A 14,752-nucleotide genomic window follows, 5' to 3' on the forward strand; every position below is an offset into this window, starting at 1 on the left:
TACCAAAAACCAAAACCAAGTTACATTTATTGATGGGTCCCACCCCTGCCATCCAGGGGGGAAGGAGGTCCCCAAGGAGCCCCCTGGGACAAAATAGAAATGGCGGGTAGGGCCTATAAGGAAAGAACGTCTCTGAGGTCCTTGCGTTTTTTTTTTTGTTTGTTTGTTTTGTCTTTTTTTTTTTTTTTTTTTTTATAAAATGAGAGTCCTTCGTGCGGGGCCTCCCAGCTGTCCAATCCTTGAACTGGATGGAGTACAGTCACCCAAGGTGTGACCTCAGACCCTCACCCAGCAGACTGCCCGAGCCCCTGGACCTTGGTCCCAGGCAGGGGCACTGGGCAGAAGCCGAGGCCGGCAGTGGGCAAGGGGCTGCTGCCCCATCACACGCTCATGGTCATCCCGGGCGAGTACTGCGGAGAGACGAGGGGGTGGCGCGCGGAGGCGGGCTCAGCTCCGGCCTAGGCTGGGACCCGCCCCCCAGGGGAGAGTGGGGGGCGGGGCGGAGGGAGGGGAAGAGACAGGTGGTGATGCATGGGGAGGCCGCCCTGGGGTGCGGGTCCCAGAGTGGGGTTGGGACTGGGGGCGGGCTGGTGAGATTAGGGCAGGAGTGGGGGGGGTAGGGGGGAGAGGGAGGGGAAGGATGCCGCGGCCGCCCCCCCACCTGGCCCGCCGCGGTCACGGTCTTGCTCTGGCCCCCCGGCCGCCCCGCCGGGGCCTGCCCGCCAGGCCCCTCCGGCCCGACGCCGCCGCGGGGGGGGAGTCGACGCAGTCGCTTACGCTTTCGCTCGGGAACGGGTGCAGGAAGGTCCCGGCGGCCGCCATCTCACCGTCGTCCCGCGGGGTGCCCGGGGCGTTGCTCAGGCCGGCCACGGCGCCGGGGGAGCTCTGGGGGCGGCTGTGGTCAGCGCAGTACTCCCCGCCCCGCGGGGCAGGCCCTGCCCACCCCTGTTCGGCCCAACCCGGACTAGGCCTCACAGCCCTAGCCAAGCTCGCACCCCTCGCACCCCAGAAGCCCCAGGCCCCGCCCCACGCAGGAGCGCGGCTCCTCACCTTCGGCAACCCGTCCATATCGCCCGAGCCTGCGGACGACACACCGTGGACCGCAGCTCAGATGCGCCTGCGCCAGGCCCATACCAACACCCTCCCCTCCCCCAGCCCCAGGGTCACCCGTACCTCCCCGAACTTGTCCCGCCCTGTCCCTAGGACTTTGCCCACTGGTGCACCGCTGGGGGTCCCAGATGGAGGGTCCAGACGGGGGTCAGTGATGGCACACTGGGTTTAGTTATTGGAACCTCCTCCCCTACCCCCAATCGCGGCCCCTCCACCAGGGACACCACCAGAGAAACGAGGGAGACGGGCAGGACCAACCACCAGGGGGCGCAAAAGGCCCGTGAGGTAGCGGTGTTGGGGCATGGGGGGGGGCGGGTGTCTGCGGACGCCCACTCACCCAGGGATCCATTCACGTGGTGAGGCTCCATCGCACTCATGGCCGCCATGGGGCCCTCTGGACCAGGACCGAGCGGGAACTGCGGGCGGAGGGGCAGCGTGGGACTCGAGTCACCCCATCCCCCGCAGGGCCACCGCCTTCCGCTGCCCCCACCCTGTAACCCCTACTCACATTAGCCCTGCCGGCACCCGGGCCAATGGGGTTCATGATAGTGTACATGTTCTCGCTGGAGTTGGTAGAGTCTAGGGAAGATATTGGTGCATGAGGTGATGGGGGGCGGTGAGGGTTTCTCCAGGCAAGCACACCCCTCCCTGGACCCCACCCAGGCTGTAGTACCTCCAGGACTGGGCATGATGGGTGTTCCAGGGGGCCCACCTCCTCCTGGGGGTCCCTGCACAAGGAAGGAGACAGAGCAGGTGAGAAAGAGCCCCCATCTGCCACCCAGCACCCCTGCCCCCTGGCTCAAGTGGCCCAGCCACAGCCTCACTCACCGAGTAGCTGCCGGGGGAGGAGGAGGAATAGGGAATCTGGGGAGAGCGGCAGCCATGAGCAGTCGGCCCACTGCACCCCCACCCTGATGACCCATCCCCCACCCTCCCCTGGCCGGCCAGCCTGCCACTCACCGAGTTTCCACTGGGGCTAGCCCACGGGCCTCGCACTCCAGGGCCCCTGGAAGAAACAGTGGGTGGACCCTGGGGTGGGGCCAGGTGGTGCACAGCCCCCACTACACACTCTGTGACATTCCCCCCCACCCCATGTACCCTTCAAACAGGCCCGCAGAGCAGCAGACACTGGCTGAGATGGTAATGCATCCCTGGATGGATTCTGGTCAACCTGCAAATCCCATCCTATCACTCACTGGCCTTTGGGCCTCAGTTTCCCCACCCAACAGCAGAGTAAACCAGCAGAACTGTAGTGCAGACTGAGTCTGCCTCAGCAGAGCGAGCCTACGAAGCTGAATGGTGGCCCACATGGGCACACTCCAGGGGTCTCTCTCCGGGCCTTACATGTTCATGGTGGGCAGGCCTGGGCCGGCGAGGGAGTTGGGTGGGGGCCGCATGCCACCTCCATAACTCTGGAAAAGCAAAAGGGCTGTGAGTGCAGGCCAAGGTGTTGGGGGAAGCCCCTGACGTGCACCTCCTCTCCTGGACCCAGCCCTCACCTGGGGTCCAACGCTGGCCATGCCCCGTGGAGGTGTCACTCTCTGCATCGGGCCCATGCTTGGATGCCCTGAGGCGGGGACAGAAGGAAGAGGGCTCAGGCCAGTAACACTCCCCCGTGCGCACATGGGTTGGATGGGGGCGGTTCTGCACCAGGAGGTGGCAGGGACATGGAGCTTGGAGCTGGGGTCCTACTGGGTGGGGAGCGGCAGCAGCTGGAGCTTCTGTACTCACCCTGAGCTCTCGGGGAGGGTTCCATGGTGCCAGGGAGGAGGGGCTGGGAGCCAGGGAGGCCCACAGGAGGCTGCGGAGGGGGTGTGGCAGCACTGAGAGTGGGTACCCCCCCCCTGGCCCAACTCCTGCCCCCCCCTCCCCTCATCCCTCTCTCACCTGACTCGGCATCCGCAGGGTGGGCCGGGGGCCCCCTGGGAACCGCGGTGACATGAAGGGCTGGAAGAGGTGGGCCGGGGATCAGCACCTCCCACCACCCACTCACCCCCCAAAGCTACCCCGTCCCTGCGGCGCCCGGGCCCCCAGCCTGGACAGCCCCCTCCTCCAGGACCAGCCAGCAAACCGCAGCCAGCCAGTGCCTGGTGCATGAGTGCGGTGGGGCCAAGGGGCTCGAGTTGCTGGGATGTGCGTGTGTGGAGGGACAGGGCGTCATAGGTCCTTACCTGAACATGAGGCCCCATCATGGGGGCGTTGGGGTTGTGGGGGGGCTGCTGGGAGCCGAGGGGGCCCTAGGAGGACAGAACCAGGTGGGTTGGGAGGAGCGAGGTCCACTGAAGCTTCACTGTTTTCTCTTTGGCCCTGCTGGGCCTGGCCATAGAGGGTGGCCGTGAAGGCGGGCACCGTGGAGGTGAGGGTGGGCCTGCCCTGCACTTCCCGGAGTGGAAAACGGGGTTTGGGGTGAGGGACTCTAGGGGACCAGTCATGGGCAAGCTGCATGGCTCCGAGAGCCATGCTCTGAGGCCCTTAGCAACCAAGCACGCACAGGCCAACCACATGGAGACCCGGCAGGAGGCCCTCTCCTGCCGCAGGCCCAGCCCAAACAGCCCACCCTGCCGGTGCCACTGAGACCTGCAAGCAAATAATCCACCTACCCACCTGGCGGGGCCTCTCCCCACATAGCACTCACCCACCCCCATCATCGCCCACACCTGTCACCCTCCAACACATGCCCACTTGAGTTGGAGTGGGGGGTGGGGCACCAGTCCTGGCTGTACCTGGAAGAATCCGGGTGCCATGGGGCCCGCTGCCATTGCGTCATTGGGGGCCATGCTCCCCATCACAGGACTGGGAGCCGCTACAGCGCTCTGTGAGGGGTGGGAGGAGACCAGGGAGACCAGGTCAGGTCACTTCCTACTTCAGTGTCCCCTCCTCTCGGCAAGCAGCCCACTCCACAGAACAAGGGACCTGGCCCATGTGATCCTCTGCCCCTGTGAGGATGTCTGCAGGCTTCTCTGGATGAAGGAAGAGCAGCCTCCCGGCTCTGTCCTGGTTTTAGAAACCCTAACTCAGCCTCCTCCTGAGATGTGCTGTGTGGACACAGGCTGTGTCCCTCTGCTGTACCCAAGACACTGGAGGTAATCGAGACCCTGCCAGGCACAGTCCACAGCCCAGGAAGGAGGCCAGAGACCTGAGGATCCCACCCTCAAGGAGTCAGTCCCAAGCCAGAGGATTCTGGGGGTCTGAAAATGCCAGGACTCCAGTGAGCATGTGCTTCCTGCATCCGGCACAGGCTTGTTCTTTCCATCGGAACCTCACCTTAGACTAGTGAGAGCATTGTCCCGGATTCCAGGCCCATCCCAACAGGCCCTATGTCCTCCTGGCTGGAAAGGCAGGTTAGCTGGACTCCCAGTTGGACACAAGACACCCCAAACACACAAAAATCAATTGGCAGCTTCAAGAGGAAACTCCCTCCCAGAGGGCTCCTCCCTAGAGCTGCTGTGCAGACCACTCCTCCTCCTCGTCCAGTAGGGAGTGGAAGGAAGAGCAGGACTACTGGGGTGGGGTCTCCAGGCTCCCAACCTCTCTTCAGTTGGAGGAGGGGAGAAGACCGGGTGCTAGACAGGGGAGTTCCCATGTCAGCAGAGGGTGGAGATGCTGGTGGCAGGCCAGAGCTGGCAGGGGGACAGGCTGACAGGCCACTTCCTCTGGTAGGTTCCAAGTCCCAGACCTGTCTGCCTTTGGGAACAGAGCAGGGAGGAGGGAAATGGAGGCCTAGTCTACAGCACAGAGGGGACACATCAAAGGATAGGGAAGGAGGACAACTCTGCAAGGACTGAGTAAAGAGAGTACTTCCTTGGGGGCCCCTTGACTCTTAACTGTCTGGACCATCTACCCCCACTCCACCCCTGACAGGATTCAAGAGGAAGGGTATGGTCTGTGTGGGTCACTGGTATCCCTGGGACTGGCACAGGCTATCACCCAGGGATGCTCAGGAATTTGCGAAACTGTAGCCACTTAGGCTCAGAGAAGTTAAGCATTTTGCCCACAGTCACACAGCATTTCCTAGCCCACAGAAGTGGGGAGAGGGTCCCTCGGCTAGGTCAGAGCAGGACCCCTGAAGACATACCCTTCCCCTTGGGTACTGCAAGCTGCCTCCTCTTCCTGCCCCTTCTCAAAGATCAGCCTCTGAAGGACTCCTGCCCAGGCCCCAACCTGGGCCGGAGGCTTGGGCGGGCACCTCCCAAGGCCTACAGTGATTGAAAACATTCCCAGGGCCCAGCACCAACATTTTGAAAGTCCAAGAGACCCTAAGAGTAAGGGATAGGGACGCCTGGGTGGCTCAGCGGTTGAGTGCCTGCCTTTGGCCCAGGGCATGATCTTGGGGTCCCGGGATTGAGTCCTGCATCAGGCTCCCTGCATTGAGCCTGCTTCTCCCTCCGCTTGTGTCTCTGCCTCTCTCTGTGTGTCTCTCAAGAATAAATAAAATCTTGAAAAAAAAAAAAAAAAAAGAGTAGGGGATAAAGCTCTCACCCTGCCCCCTCCAAACTGCCAGGTTCCCCCTACCTCCATCTCATCCCCTCAACAGACACACAGCCTGACACCTAGAGCAGCTATTCGTGCCTGCCTCAGTGGCTGGAGGAGGTACTTCTGAGCTCTCGGTCTGTCCACTCCCCCCAACCTACCGCAGGGAGGGTGGGAGAGGAGTCCCCCCGCCCCTTTCAAGCCACAACAGGCGCCAAAGCATTTCCTGGTGGGGAGGGGGGGCAGCTGCTCTCTGGGTTGCCTACAAGGTGTGGGGGCAGGGAGAAGATAAGGCACCCCTCAGCCTCTGCAGCTCCCCAACTCTAGGCCCAGAAGGGTTAATACCCGGCGGGCGCACCCTCCCTGGCGGGTGGCCCGAGCTAGACCCCCCACGTCAATCATCCACCCCGGAGACGCCCTGGCCCCTCCCGCGTTGCTATGACGACGGGTTGGGCGCCCGAGCGTTTCCTGGAGACGCTGAGGTCGGCTGTGGAGCCAGGAGGGGCAAACTGAGCCCCCACTCCGAGGCCTTCCCCCCCTACACCCACAGGCGAGGCAAGCACGGCGCTCCCCCCACGTCAGAGCAGCTGCCGGGCAGGATGTGCGCCCGCAGCCTCAGGGAACCCGTCATCCTGGGGCCAGGGCCCTCCCCCCCCCACCCCCGCCCCCAACGCCTGCTGGGCCCACACCGGCTCCCCGATGCACTCCGCTGCCATGGTAACCGGCGCGCTCTCGGGAAGCGCGCCCCCGTCAATGTGAAGAACTCAGCGCTCGCCTTCCTGCCCTCCCCAGAGGGGCCCGAGAGGCCGCTAGAGGCCGCGGCAGGGGTGGGGAGGGAAGGGGGCGCTGCACAGGCTGGGAGGGGCTAAGGCTTGACTGGGAGTGAGTACCCATGCGGAGTCACTCCGCACGCACGCAGCTCCAGACACCCCTGGAGCCGCAGTTCTGGCAGGAGAGGGACAGAGGGATGGCACACGGGCAGTGGGACCCGACAGGGACCAACAGTGTGTCCCCGGCAACCCTGCACAGCGTACATTTGCAGAGGGACTGAAACCCCGAAAACCCAGCTCTTGCGAGCTGCACCCCAGCTCTACAGAGGCCTTCCCTTGCAGGGTGGGGGAGCCTTAGGTGGGGAGGCGGTGTGTGACCTTGGCCAACTGCAGAGTGAGATGGGGACAGCCAAGCCCGGGAAGCCTGAGGGGGCCCAGCGGGGTGCAGACAAAAACGCCAGCTGTAGGAGAGTGGGTGCACCAGGGGGAGGGGAACTCCTGGAGAGCTGCACCACCCCTGGACTCCAGCTGAGCTGCTGCTTTCCCCCACCACCCCAGTGAGCCCAGAGCCCCCAAGCCCTTCCTGTCCAGCCAGAGACTTCTCTGAGAAGCCAGGGGGCCAAGCCCCACAGCCAGGACCAGGAGGATAAAGGCAGGGGCGGCCATCTGCTCCCCTGACAAGATGCCACCAGCCCTTTCATGTTATCCTCTCTCCTCTCCAGACAGGCCCCTGACTTCCAGTCATCTTTGGCCAAACTGAGGCCAAAGAGGTAGGGGTCAACAGCCCGTCACCAAAGTCAGGAAGTGTGCCCAGGGCTGGGCCTCTATTGCTCAAGGGTACACCTGCCAGTTAGCCAACCTCCCCCTACCACCCCCCCACCCCACCCCACTCCACCCCCGCCTGGGTCAGAAAGGCTGGAGTAGGAGGGGACTCGCAGTGGTGGCCCCAACCCCCAACACATACACCCAGCTGGGCAGATGGGAAGGTAGGAGTTCCTGGTTCCCCCAGGGATTCAGATGAAGAGGAGGAGAGGTGGGGGCTGGCCTCAGGAAGGTGCAGGGAAGAGGGGGGAGCGGGGCTGTGGCTCAGGAGCTGGGTGCAATGGAAGGAGCCTCCCCCACCCTGTGAGTGATCCTAGACTGAGTAGAGGGCACAGGGACTCCCTAGAAGTGGCCAACATCCTAGATCAAACCCCAATGCCAGACCCACCTGCCCACCCAAGCCAGCCTCAGGCCATGCAGGCCCCCAAGGCCACAGGCCCAGAAACCGGCCCATGCCCATGAGCCCTGGGCTGGATCCCTGGGGCAGGGACTCACGTAGTCCTGGAAGGCCTTGGCCTCATTTGAGTGCTCACACGCCTCTCTGCGGTCGGGTGCTGCACAGTACAAGTCCCAGAACACGCTGTGGGCGGCAGGGGTGGGGGGACGATGGTTTCCCCATGCGTCCCCACCCAGCCCCCCTCCATGGCCCACCCTGGCCAGCCCCACACGCACCACCACCAGGAATGCAGGAAGCCTGGGGGCTCCCCCAGCGTAATGTTCTTCTCCCATCGGATCTGCAGGGGAAAGGCAATACAGTGAGGGGGACCATTGCCTGGCCCTGCCTGACCTCTTCCAACCTGAAGCAGCTCCAGCCCAGCCTGGCGCCTGGGGAGCAGGGAACCAATAGCCTGAGCAAGGGTGCTGGGCGGGGGATAACTGGGTAAAGGGTGGAGAAGTAGGCACAGATCCTTGGATGCCTAGACAGATGCCCCAACACCAGCCCACGGGCCCTGACCCGGCCCAGCCCTCAGTTCCCTGGGCCAGCAGAGGGACAACGCAACCCCACCACTGGAGCCCCAATGGGAAGAAGGTGGAGAGGACGCCAGGTATGGGGAGTAAGGAAGGGCCCAGCTGGGGCAGGGGGAGCTCTGCCTGGCAAGGCTGGCTTACCTCAGACAGAAAGGTCTGGGCTGACTTCTGGGCACCGACGTGCAGCAGGTACTCGTACACATAGAGCGCCAACCTGCAGGCAGGCAGGGTGGGGGCTGGCTCAGGCTCTCCAGAGCCTGCAGCCATCCCTGCAGCCCCTCTCCAAGAGTCCCTGGGAGAGGCCTCCATAAGCCCTTTGTGATACCAACCCCAGCCTCACTCACTGCCCCCCACTGGTTCCCCAACCCCCCACATCTCTCCCACCCTGATATGATGGCTTCACCAGTTGCTGACTCGCCAACTCCTACATATCCATCAATACCCAGCCTGCAGGCCCTTCCTCTAGGCAGCACTCCCAACAGTCCCTGCCCTGACTTGTAAGCCAAATTCTGCTCAGTTCAACAACTCGTGGACCAAGTCCTGGCCCCATTCTGCCAATGATGAGACCCCAGAATAGCCTCTGTCCCTGGGAGGTCTTCTGGCCAGAAGACAGACTCTTGGATGTCACTCCAGACTGGGCCCTGGATGGGATCTCTCAGTGGGTACCCTAGACCATGTGGCCAGGGCTCAATACCTAATTTCCTTCCAGTCTTGTCTGCTAGGGAAAGAAAGGGACCTTCTAGCCTGAAGTCTTCCTCCTCCAGGTGTCCCTGGACCCCCACTCTTTCTCAAGATCAGCACCCATCCACCACTGGTCGCCATGACCTATCTATACCAGCCCTCCAGGGGGAGTCTGGAGAAGTAAGGGTAGGTGAGGGACAGGGGGGCCTGCAGTGCCACTCGGCTGCCATGGCACTACTTCGTGGAAACACAGTGCCCAGTACTCCTGGATGCACCAACTTGGCTGCTGCAGGCCCCAAGAACACAGGCCACCTTCCAACCAGCAGTGTCCTCCGCAGGCCACAAAGGGAGGCCGGCCCCTCTACACCACCTTCAGAGCCTCTGCATCCTCAGCCCCCATGCCCCCTCTCATCAGTCTTCTCTACCAGCAAGCAGAGAAACAACTTCCTACCTCCTGGGGTCACCCATTTCCCATCCATCCATTTCACAGTTACCAGCCCCTTCCAGTGCTATCTAGGCCCTAGGTAGGGGCTGGGGGAGGGTTGGGTCTAGATCCAAGACTGGGGTGGGGGGGCTCCCCAAGGGCTGGCCTGAGCTGGAAGCCCTTTCAGTACGCCTCCCTGCTCAGCTGGCTACCCTTCCCTGGCTGAGGGCCCCATCCTAAAATAACCCGGCTTTGACTCATGTTCCTGTTCTCTCCCACCTTCCCAGCCAGACTTCTTGATCCTCACATACCCGCCCCCTATCAGATCACCTCCATTCTGCAGCTCCTCTCAGACCTCACTGAGGCAGTTCCAGCCATTCTGTCCTGGCCCCTGCACCCTGCTCCACCCCATGGGTTCTGTCCTTACACTGGATCCCCTTCCTTCACCCATCCATTTTCATTCATTCAACATTAGCCCAGCACCTCTTTGTGCAGTGAACACAAAAGATGCTTGTACCCCTGGAGGCTCCCTGCTTGCAGGGAGACAGGGAAGCAATAGTAGGAAGCAGCTGAGTTCCCTGGTGGGCTGGAAGGTAGTCCGTGCTAGGGAAGGACAAGAGGCGGGCATCGGAGGGACTGGGCAGGACAGCTGTCCCACCTCACACCACACCAAAGGAGTTGTGACAGCCCCCAACAGGGACAGGGTATACAGGGGTATAGCCCACGGTGGACACGCTGCTCCAAGTGTGGGTCTTCCTGAAGACTGGCTGTGGATTCCGCCAAGTCATCACACCCCTCTCAGCCTTCCCAGCCCCGTGACCTCCAGGTTTACCTCCTTTACCTGTCCAACTCACTCCTATCATTCTCTTCCTTCCCAGATGCTTCCTGAGCCTTTGAGTAGTCTGCATATGCCAGCTCCACATCCATCAAAGAAGGAACAAACTCGAAAAGCCAATGGGCTGGAGCAGAGCCAACAGGCACAGGCCTGCCCACCAACCCAGGCAAGGAGAGAGGCTGAGAGAGGTCTGGCCAGGCCCTCACTCATATTGGGGGTCACTGCAGGAAGCAGGAAAGTCTGGGGGTGAGATGCTTGGAGTTAAGGGAGCGAGATGGGACGGGGATCCAGGTAGGTAGGGGTAAGAATAGGGACAGGGAGGCTGCAGTCTTGCCCTGGGGGCATTCTGGCTCGAAGAGCTTGGACACTGCCAGCCATCAGGTCCTCCCACATCTCCCCTTTGCCCCCCCCTCCCCCGATTGTTCAGTGGTGGTATCTGACCCAGGATGCAGGTCCAGGACCCTAGCCCTGCCTGCTCCCCTCACCCCTCCACTAGCTCAGCCCTTAGGCCTTCACTTCTCTAGGTGGCCTCCTTTCCCTTTTAATGATATCTGTATGCAGCTGCCCATGGGGTGCACCAGCCTGGCCCCCCCAACCTAGGGGTTCACAAGACATCTAATGGCCCAGCCTTAATAGGCTCCCCACCCAGGTTTTTCATTTCCCACCTCCCCTGCCCCCAATCCCCCAAGACCTGACTTGGGTAATCTGGCCTTGACTCATAAAGGTACACAGGTTTGTGAATATGCACCCATCCATCCCTCTGAGCTCACTGCACTTACAGAATTTAGGGAAAAAAACTTAAGGAAAATGCTCTCTCTTCTACTTTGGAGCCTTCTTCCCACCTCCTCTACCACACTTGGTCCAGGCCACTACCACCTCTTACCTGGATTTCTACAGGGCTCCCCCAAGGGCTGCTTCCTCCCCAGCCCAGCCTCTAGAGTCTACACACACACCCTATAGCACTCCTCCTTCATTCCCTCCAATGCCCCAACACATGCACACTGGGCATCCTTGACCCCAGGGCCATTGCACATGGTGTCCCCCCAGCTGGGGCACTTCCACCTAGAGACCTATATGGTTCAAATATCACCTGTCACAGTCTTCTCTGTCACACCTAACCTCCTTCTTCCCCATCCACCCCCCAATCAACTTATTTATCTCCTTCTGACACATCTCTCTGCTCAATGCCTGTAGCTCCTTCTGGAATATAGCTTTGGGAGGGCAGGGACTTGGTGTCTTTCATTCACTACTGAGCTTACATACAACAGAGCCCAGGGCATTCTGGGCCCCTAGCTACCCCAAATGAATGAATAAACCAACACTGGGACTCCTTCCTGCAACGTCAGGAGGATTAACACAGGCAGTCTGGTAAGCACCAATAAAAGTTAGCTTAGTATTTTGATGTTAAAGGATTTGGGGTTTTATCCCCAAAGCAAAGAGAAGCCAGAGAAGATTTTAAGTTTTTCTGATTTCTCTTATGTGTTCGTACTTTAATTTTTACCAGGATAGAGTCTCAGGGAAGAATTGTGAGCTATTTTTGAGTGAAAAATTCTGAAGCCTGGACATCTGGCCATGTTGTTTTGAGACCTTCCAGGTACTACCTCATGCAGGGCTTCCAGCTTGAGGTGTCACCGTCCAGGCCCTGATCTCAGTTACAGGGAAGGGCCTGGGCCCTGGATCCAAATCCTGGCATCCCCATCCCTAACCAGGTTGGCAAATGACCTGCAGAACAAAGAGCGTGCTCACGGGAGGGGTTTCTGCTGTAGGGGGGCAGGTGGATGGAAGGAACAAGTGACCTAGAGGATATGGAGTCCCCAGACCCCAAGTGCTCACAGGAAGAAATGCACATGGGGCTGTTCAGGTGACATGCTGGTACGTCAGAGGCTTGTAGACTACAATACGGCACCACCACTGTAATCACAAAGAACTGTGGTAGGTAATGGATGCTCTGAGCACAGCACAGCATCCTCCTCCCCATTAAAGCCCCTGGACTTGCTGCTGGGGGCTGGGAGAAACCCCCTATCAGAGCTTTGTATCACTCCTCCACAGAGGATTGCTCCAGCCCACACATTTTTCACCCTTCCCCCCACCCCCCAAGGCCAGGCCTTCAGGTATCTCTCACCAGGGTGGTGACCACCCTCCTCACCATCTGCCCGGCAGCCTCCATGCTTGTTACAGCCCTTCTCTCAGCCAGTGGCCAGGGTGATGATCCTCACAAATTCCACCTCTGTCTTCCTCCTCCTCCTGTTCCTTCCCTCTTCTTGGAAGCTCCCCTGTGTCCACTGGCTCTGCTTAGCCTCTGGGACTTAGTTCCTTTCTCAAGAACCTCTTGCCCATCTGCCCTTCAAACAAGGCTGCACACAGCCACACCTGGAAGCCCCGCAAGAGCCAGAGCAAACACAAGGTGATTCCCTCATCTGCTGGGCTAAGGAAGAAACTATCCGCGGTCACATGCCCCATCTCAAAACCAATCCCAGGAACAAACACAAGACACCCAGTGACACCAACCATGGTTGTCATTAACGGAACGGCAGCACTTCACGTTGGCAGAACCTCTGGGGCCACAGGGGAAGGATATAAAGGGGACAAAGGGGCCTTCGACTATCCCAGCCACCTTCGTCCCCTTATTTAAAAAGCCCTGAAACCAAGGACCAAATGCAGTGCTAGTTAGTTCTGGGTGATAGGTGTCCTCCAGGCTGCCCTGTAGGCTGGGAGTGTTTATTATTGGATCCACCATCCACACACCCAGCAGGTACTCAGTCCATTTCTGGGGCAGGCTGTCCCAGACCTAGAGTAGAGATGAGCAAGAAGTGGGCTCAGGACAGGGACCTGAGAGGGAAGAAGAGGAGGAGGAGGCAGGTCTGTGAGCAGGGAAGAAAAACACAGAAGCAGAGAGCTCAGGACCTGAGCAATGTAACCCCCCCACACACACGCCCATTTCACGGAGGAGGAAACCGAGGCCCAGAGGCAGGAAGTGGCTGGGGTGGTGGCTGCCTATGTGGGGTGCTCTACCTGTAGCCTTTCACCCAGTCCTTGTGAGAATCCTCCAAGGCCGGTTGTCCGTATCTCAGAAACCAATGCTCAAAGCAACCCACGGACCTCTTCAGTATGCCCACCCCCATCTCCGCCTTCTGAGAGAGCTCTCCGGTTCCCCAGACCCTGAAACCTCAGCAGATCGCTTCCTCCCCAGGGCCCGGGTACCCCCGAGTATTGAAAGAGGGGACGTGGCCATCTGGTGTCTTCCAAACTTTCTTTAGCACCAGGACCCTATCTCCAAACCAAGGCTTAGAGGGGACCCTCTATAAGAAATGGACGAGCACAGGACAAATCTGGCCATCAAAGGGACTGGGAATGAGACACGATGGGGCCTTTAAACTCCGCGTGAGGTGTTTTCGCAGATCCCGGGGTCCTCCCACTGGGAGCCCCACCCAGCTGCCCTGCGCGCGGAGCTGAGGCTAGTACCCTTCAGGCCCTCTCCTCTCTCTAGCTCTTCCTGACAGGCAGGGGTCCCCGACTGGTCAGCCTCGCCCGCCCCGGAAACTTCCCTGGAGAATGTGGGAAACCGCTCAGTGCGCGACCTCGCGCGCACGCGCGACCGCAAACTCGCGCATCCAAGTCTCGACCGTCGGGGAGGTCCCGCTCGGGTCTCTCGCGCCCCCGCAAATGTCGCGACCCCTTGAGCCACTCGGGTCTCCCTAGCCCTCGAGTTTCACGCGCCCACTCAAATCTCGCAAACCTCGGGTCTCCCGCGCCCCTTCAACTCTCACGACCTCTGGGCTCTCGCGCACCCCCCCAAACCTCACGACTCCTTGCGCCCCTCAAGCTCCCGAAGTCTGACGCGCCCCTCAAATCTCGCGAACTCTTAAGCTCCTCACACCCCTCAGATCTAGCGCACTCCCACACATGTCGCGACCCCTCGAGCCCCCTCGGGCTCGCGCGCCCCTCAAATCTCGCGCCCCTCGGGTCTCGCGCGCCCCCGTAAATCTCGCGACCCCTCGAGCGCTCGGGCCCCGCACGCCCTGCCCCCGCGCCCACGTGCCCCGCGCGGTGCCCGCCGGCACTGGGGCCCACGGAAGCTGCGCGGCCGCCGAGCCCCGCCCCCGGCTCCCGCGGCCTCGGCCCACCGACTCACTTCTCGCGGGCCTGGCTGTCGGAGGGCACGGCCGAGCCCTTGCCCCCCTTGGCGTACATGCTGCTCCGAGCCGCCGCCACCGCCGCCGCCGGGGCCCACACCTGTCAGGCGGCACCGCGGGCCGCGCTAGCGGTCGCCATAGCTACCCCGCGCCCCGGGCCTCACCGCCCCGAGCCCCGCGCGGGCACCGCGGGCATCGTCCGCGCGGGGGAGCTCCAGACGGCCAAGGCGGCGGCGGCGGCGGCGGCAGCGGCGGCAGCTCCAGCTTCAGCTCCAGCCACGGGTTTTATTTTCTTCCTCTCTTCCCTCAGCGCGGGCTGTTCCGGGAAGCGCGCGCCCCCTCCTCCCGCCGCGCGCGCCCCCGCCCGCCGCCTCCCTGCCGCCCGCGGGCGCCGCTCTTAAAGGGGCGATGGCGGGCGCGCGGATGGGTCCCGCTGTGGGGACCGTGGGCCGGGCGCGCACGCGCAGTGCCTGCCGCGGTGGGAGGGGCGCGGGGACACACACGCAGGCACGGGTGGGGACGGCCACCTGGGGACACA

General features: G+C 61.6%; 1 protein-coding gene across 16 annotated transcripts; it reads right to left on the bottom strand.

Annotated features, from left to right (window-relative positions):
• SSBP4 (single stranded DNA binding protein 4) lies at positions 1–14,485 on the bottom strand. 16 transcript variants are annotated; one of them, XM_038566811.1, is made up of 18 exons: positions 13,094–13,518; positions 8,283–8,355; positions 7,845–7,906; positions 7,668–7,752; positions 3,834–3,923; positions 3,282–3,347; positions 2,998–3,057; positions 2,842–2,911; positions 2,610–2,677; positions 2,455–2,522; positions 2,071–2,116; positions 1,939–1,974; positions 1,784–1,838; positions 1,619–1,689; positions 1,448–1,526; positions 1,051–1,079; positions 662–885; positions 1–410 (listed from the first exon to the last, which is right to left on the bottom strand). In XM_038566811.1, exons 1-17 carry the CDS (start codon positions 13,201–13,203, stop codon positions 676–678), a joined length of 1,278 nt encoding a protein of 425 aa, XP_038422739.1. In that variant the 5' UTR covers positions 13,204–13,518; the 3' UTR covers positions 1–410; positions 662–675. The 16 variants fall into 16 exon arrangements, with proteins under 16 accessions (XP_038422739.1, XP_038422747.1, XP_038422742.1 ...); XM_038566819.1 differs by lacking the exon at positions 13,094–13,518 and adding exons at positions 11,683–11,803; positions 12,228–12,673 and having other exon boundaries at positions 778–885; positions 2,455–2,677; XM_038566821.1 differs by lacking the exon at positions 13,094–13,518 and adding an exon at positions 14,214–14,485 and having other exon boundaries at positions 381–410; positions 778–885.
• Positions 14,486–14,752: the final 267 nt, after the last annotated feature.

Source organism: Canis lupus, chromosome 20, assembly GCF_011100685.1.
Source record: "Canis lupus familiaris isolate Mischka breed German Shepherd chromosome 20, alternate assembly UU_Cfam_GSD_1.0, whole genome shotgun sequence".
In the NCBI taxonomy this organism is placed as follows: Eukaryota; Metazoa; Chordata; class Mammalia; order Carnivora; family Canidae; genus Canis; species Canis lupus.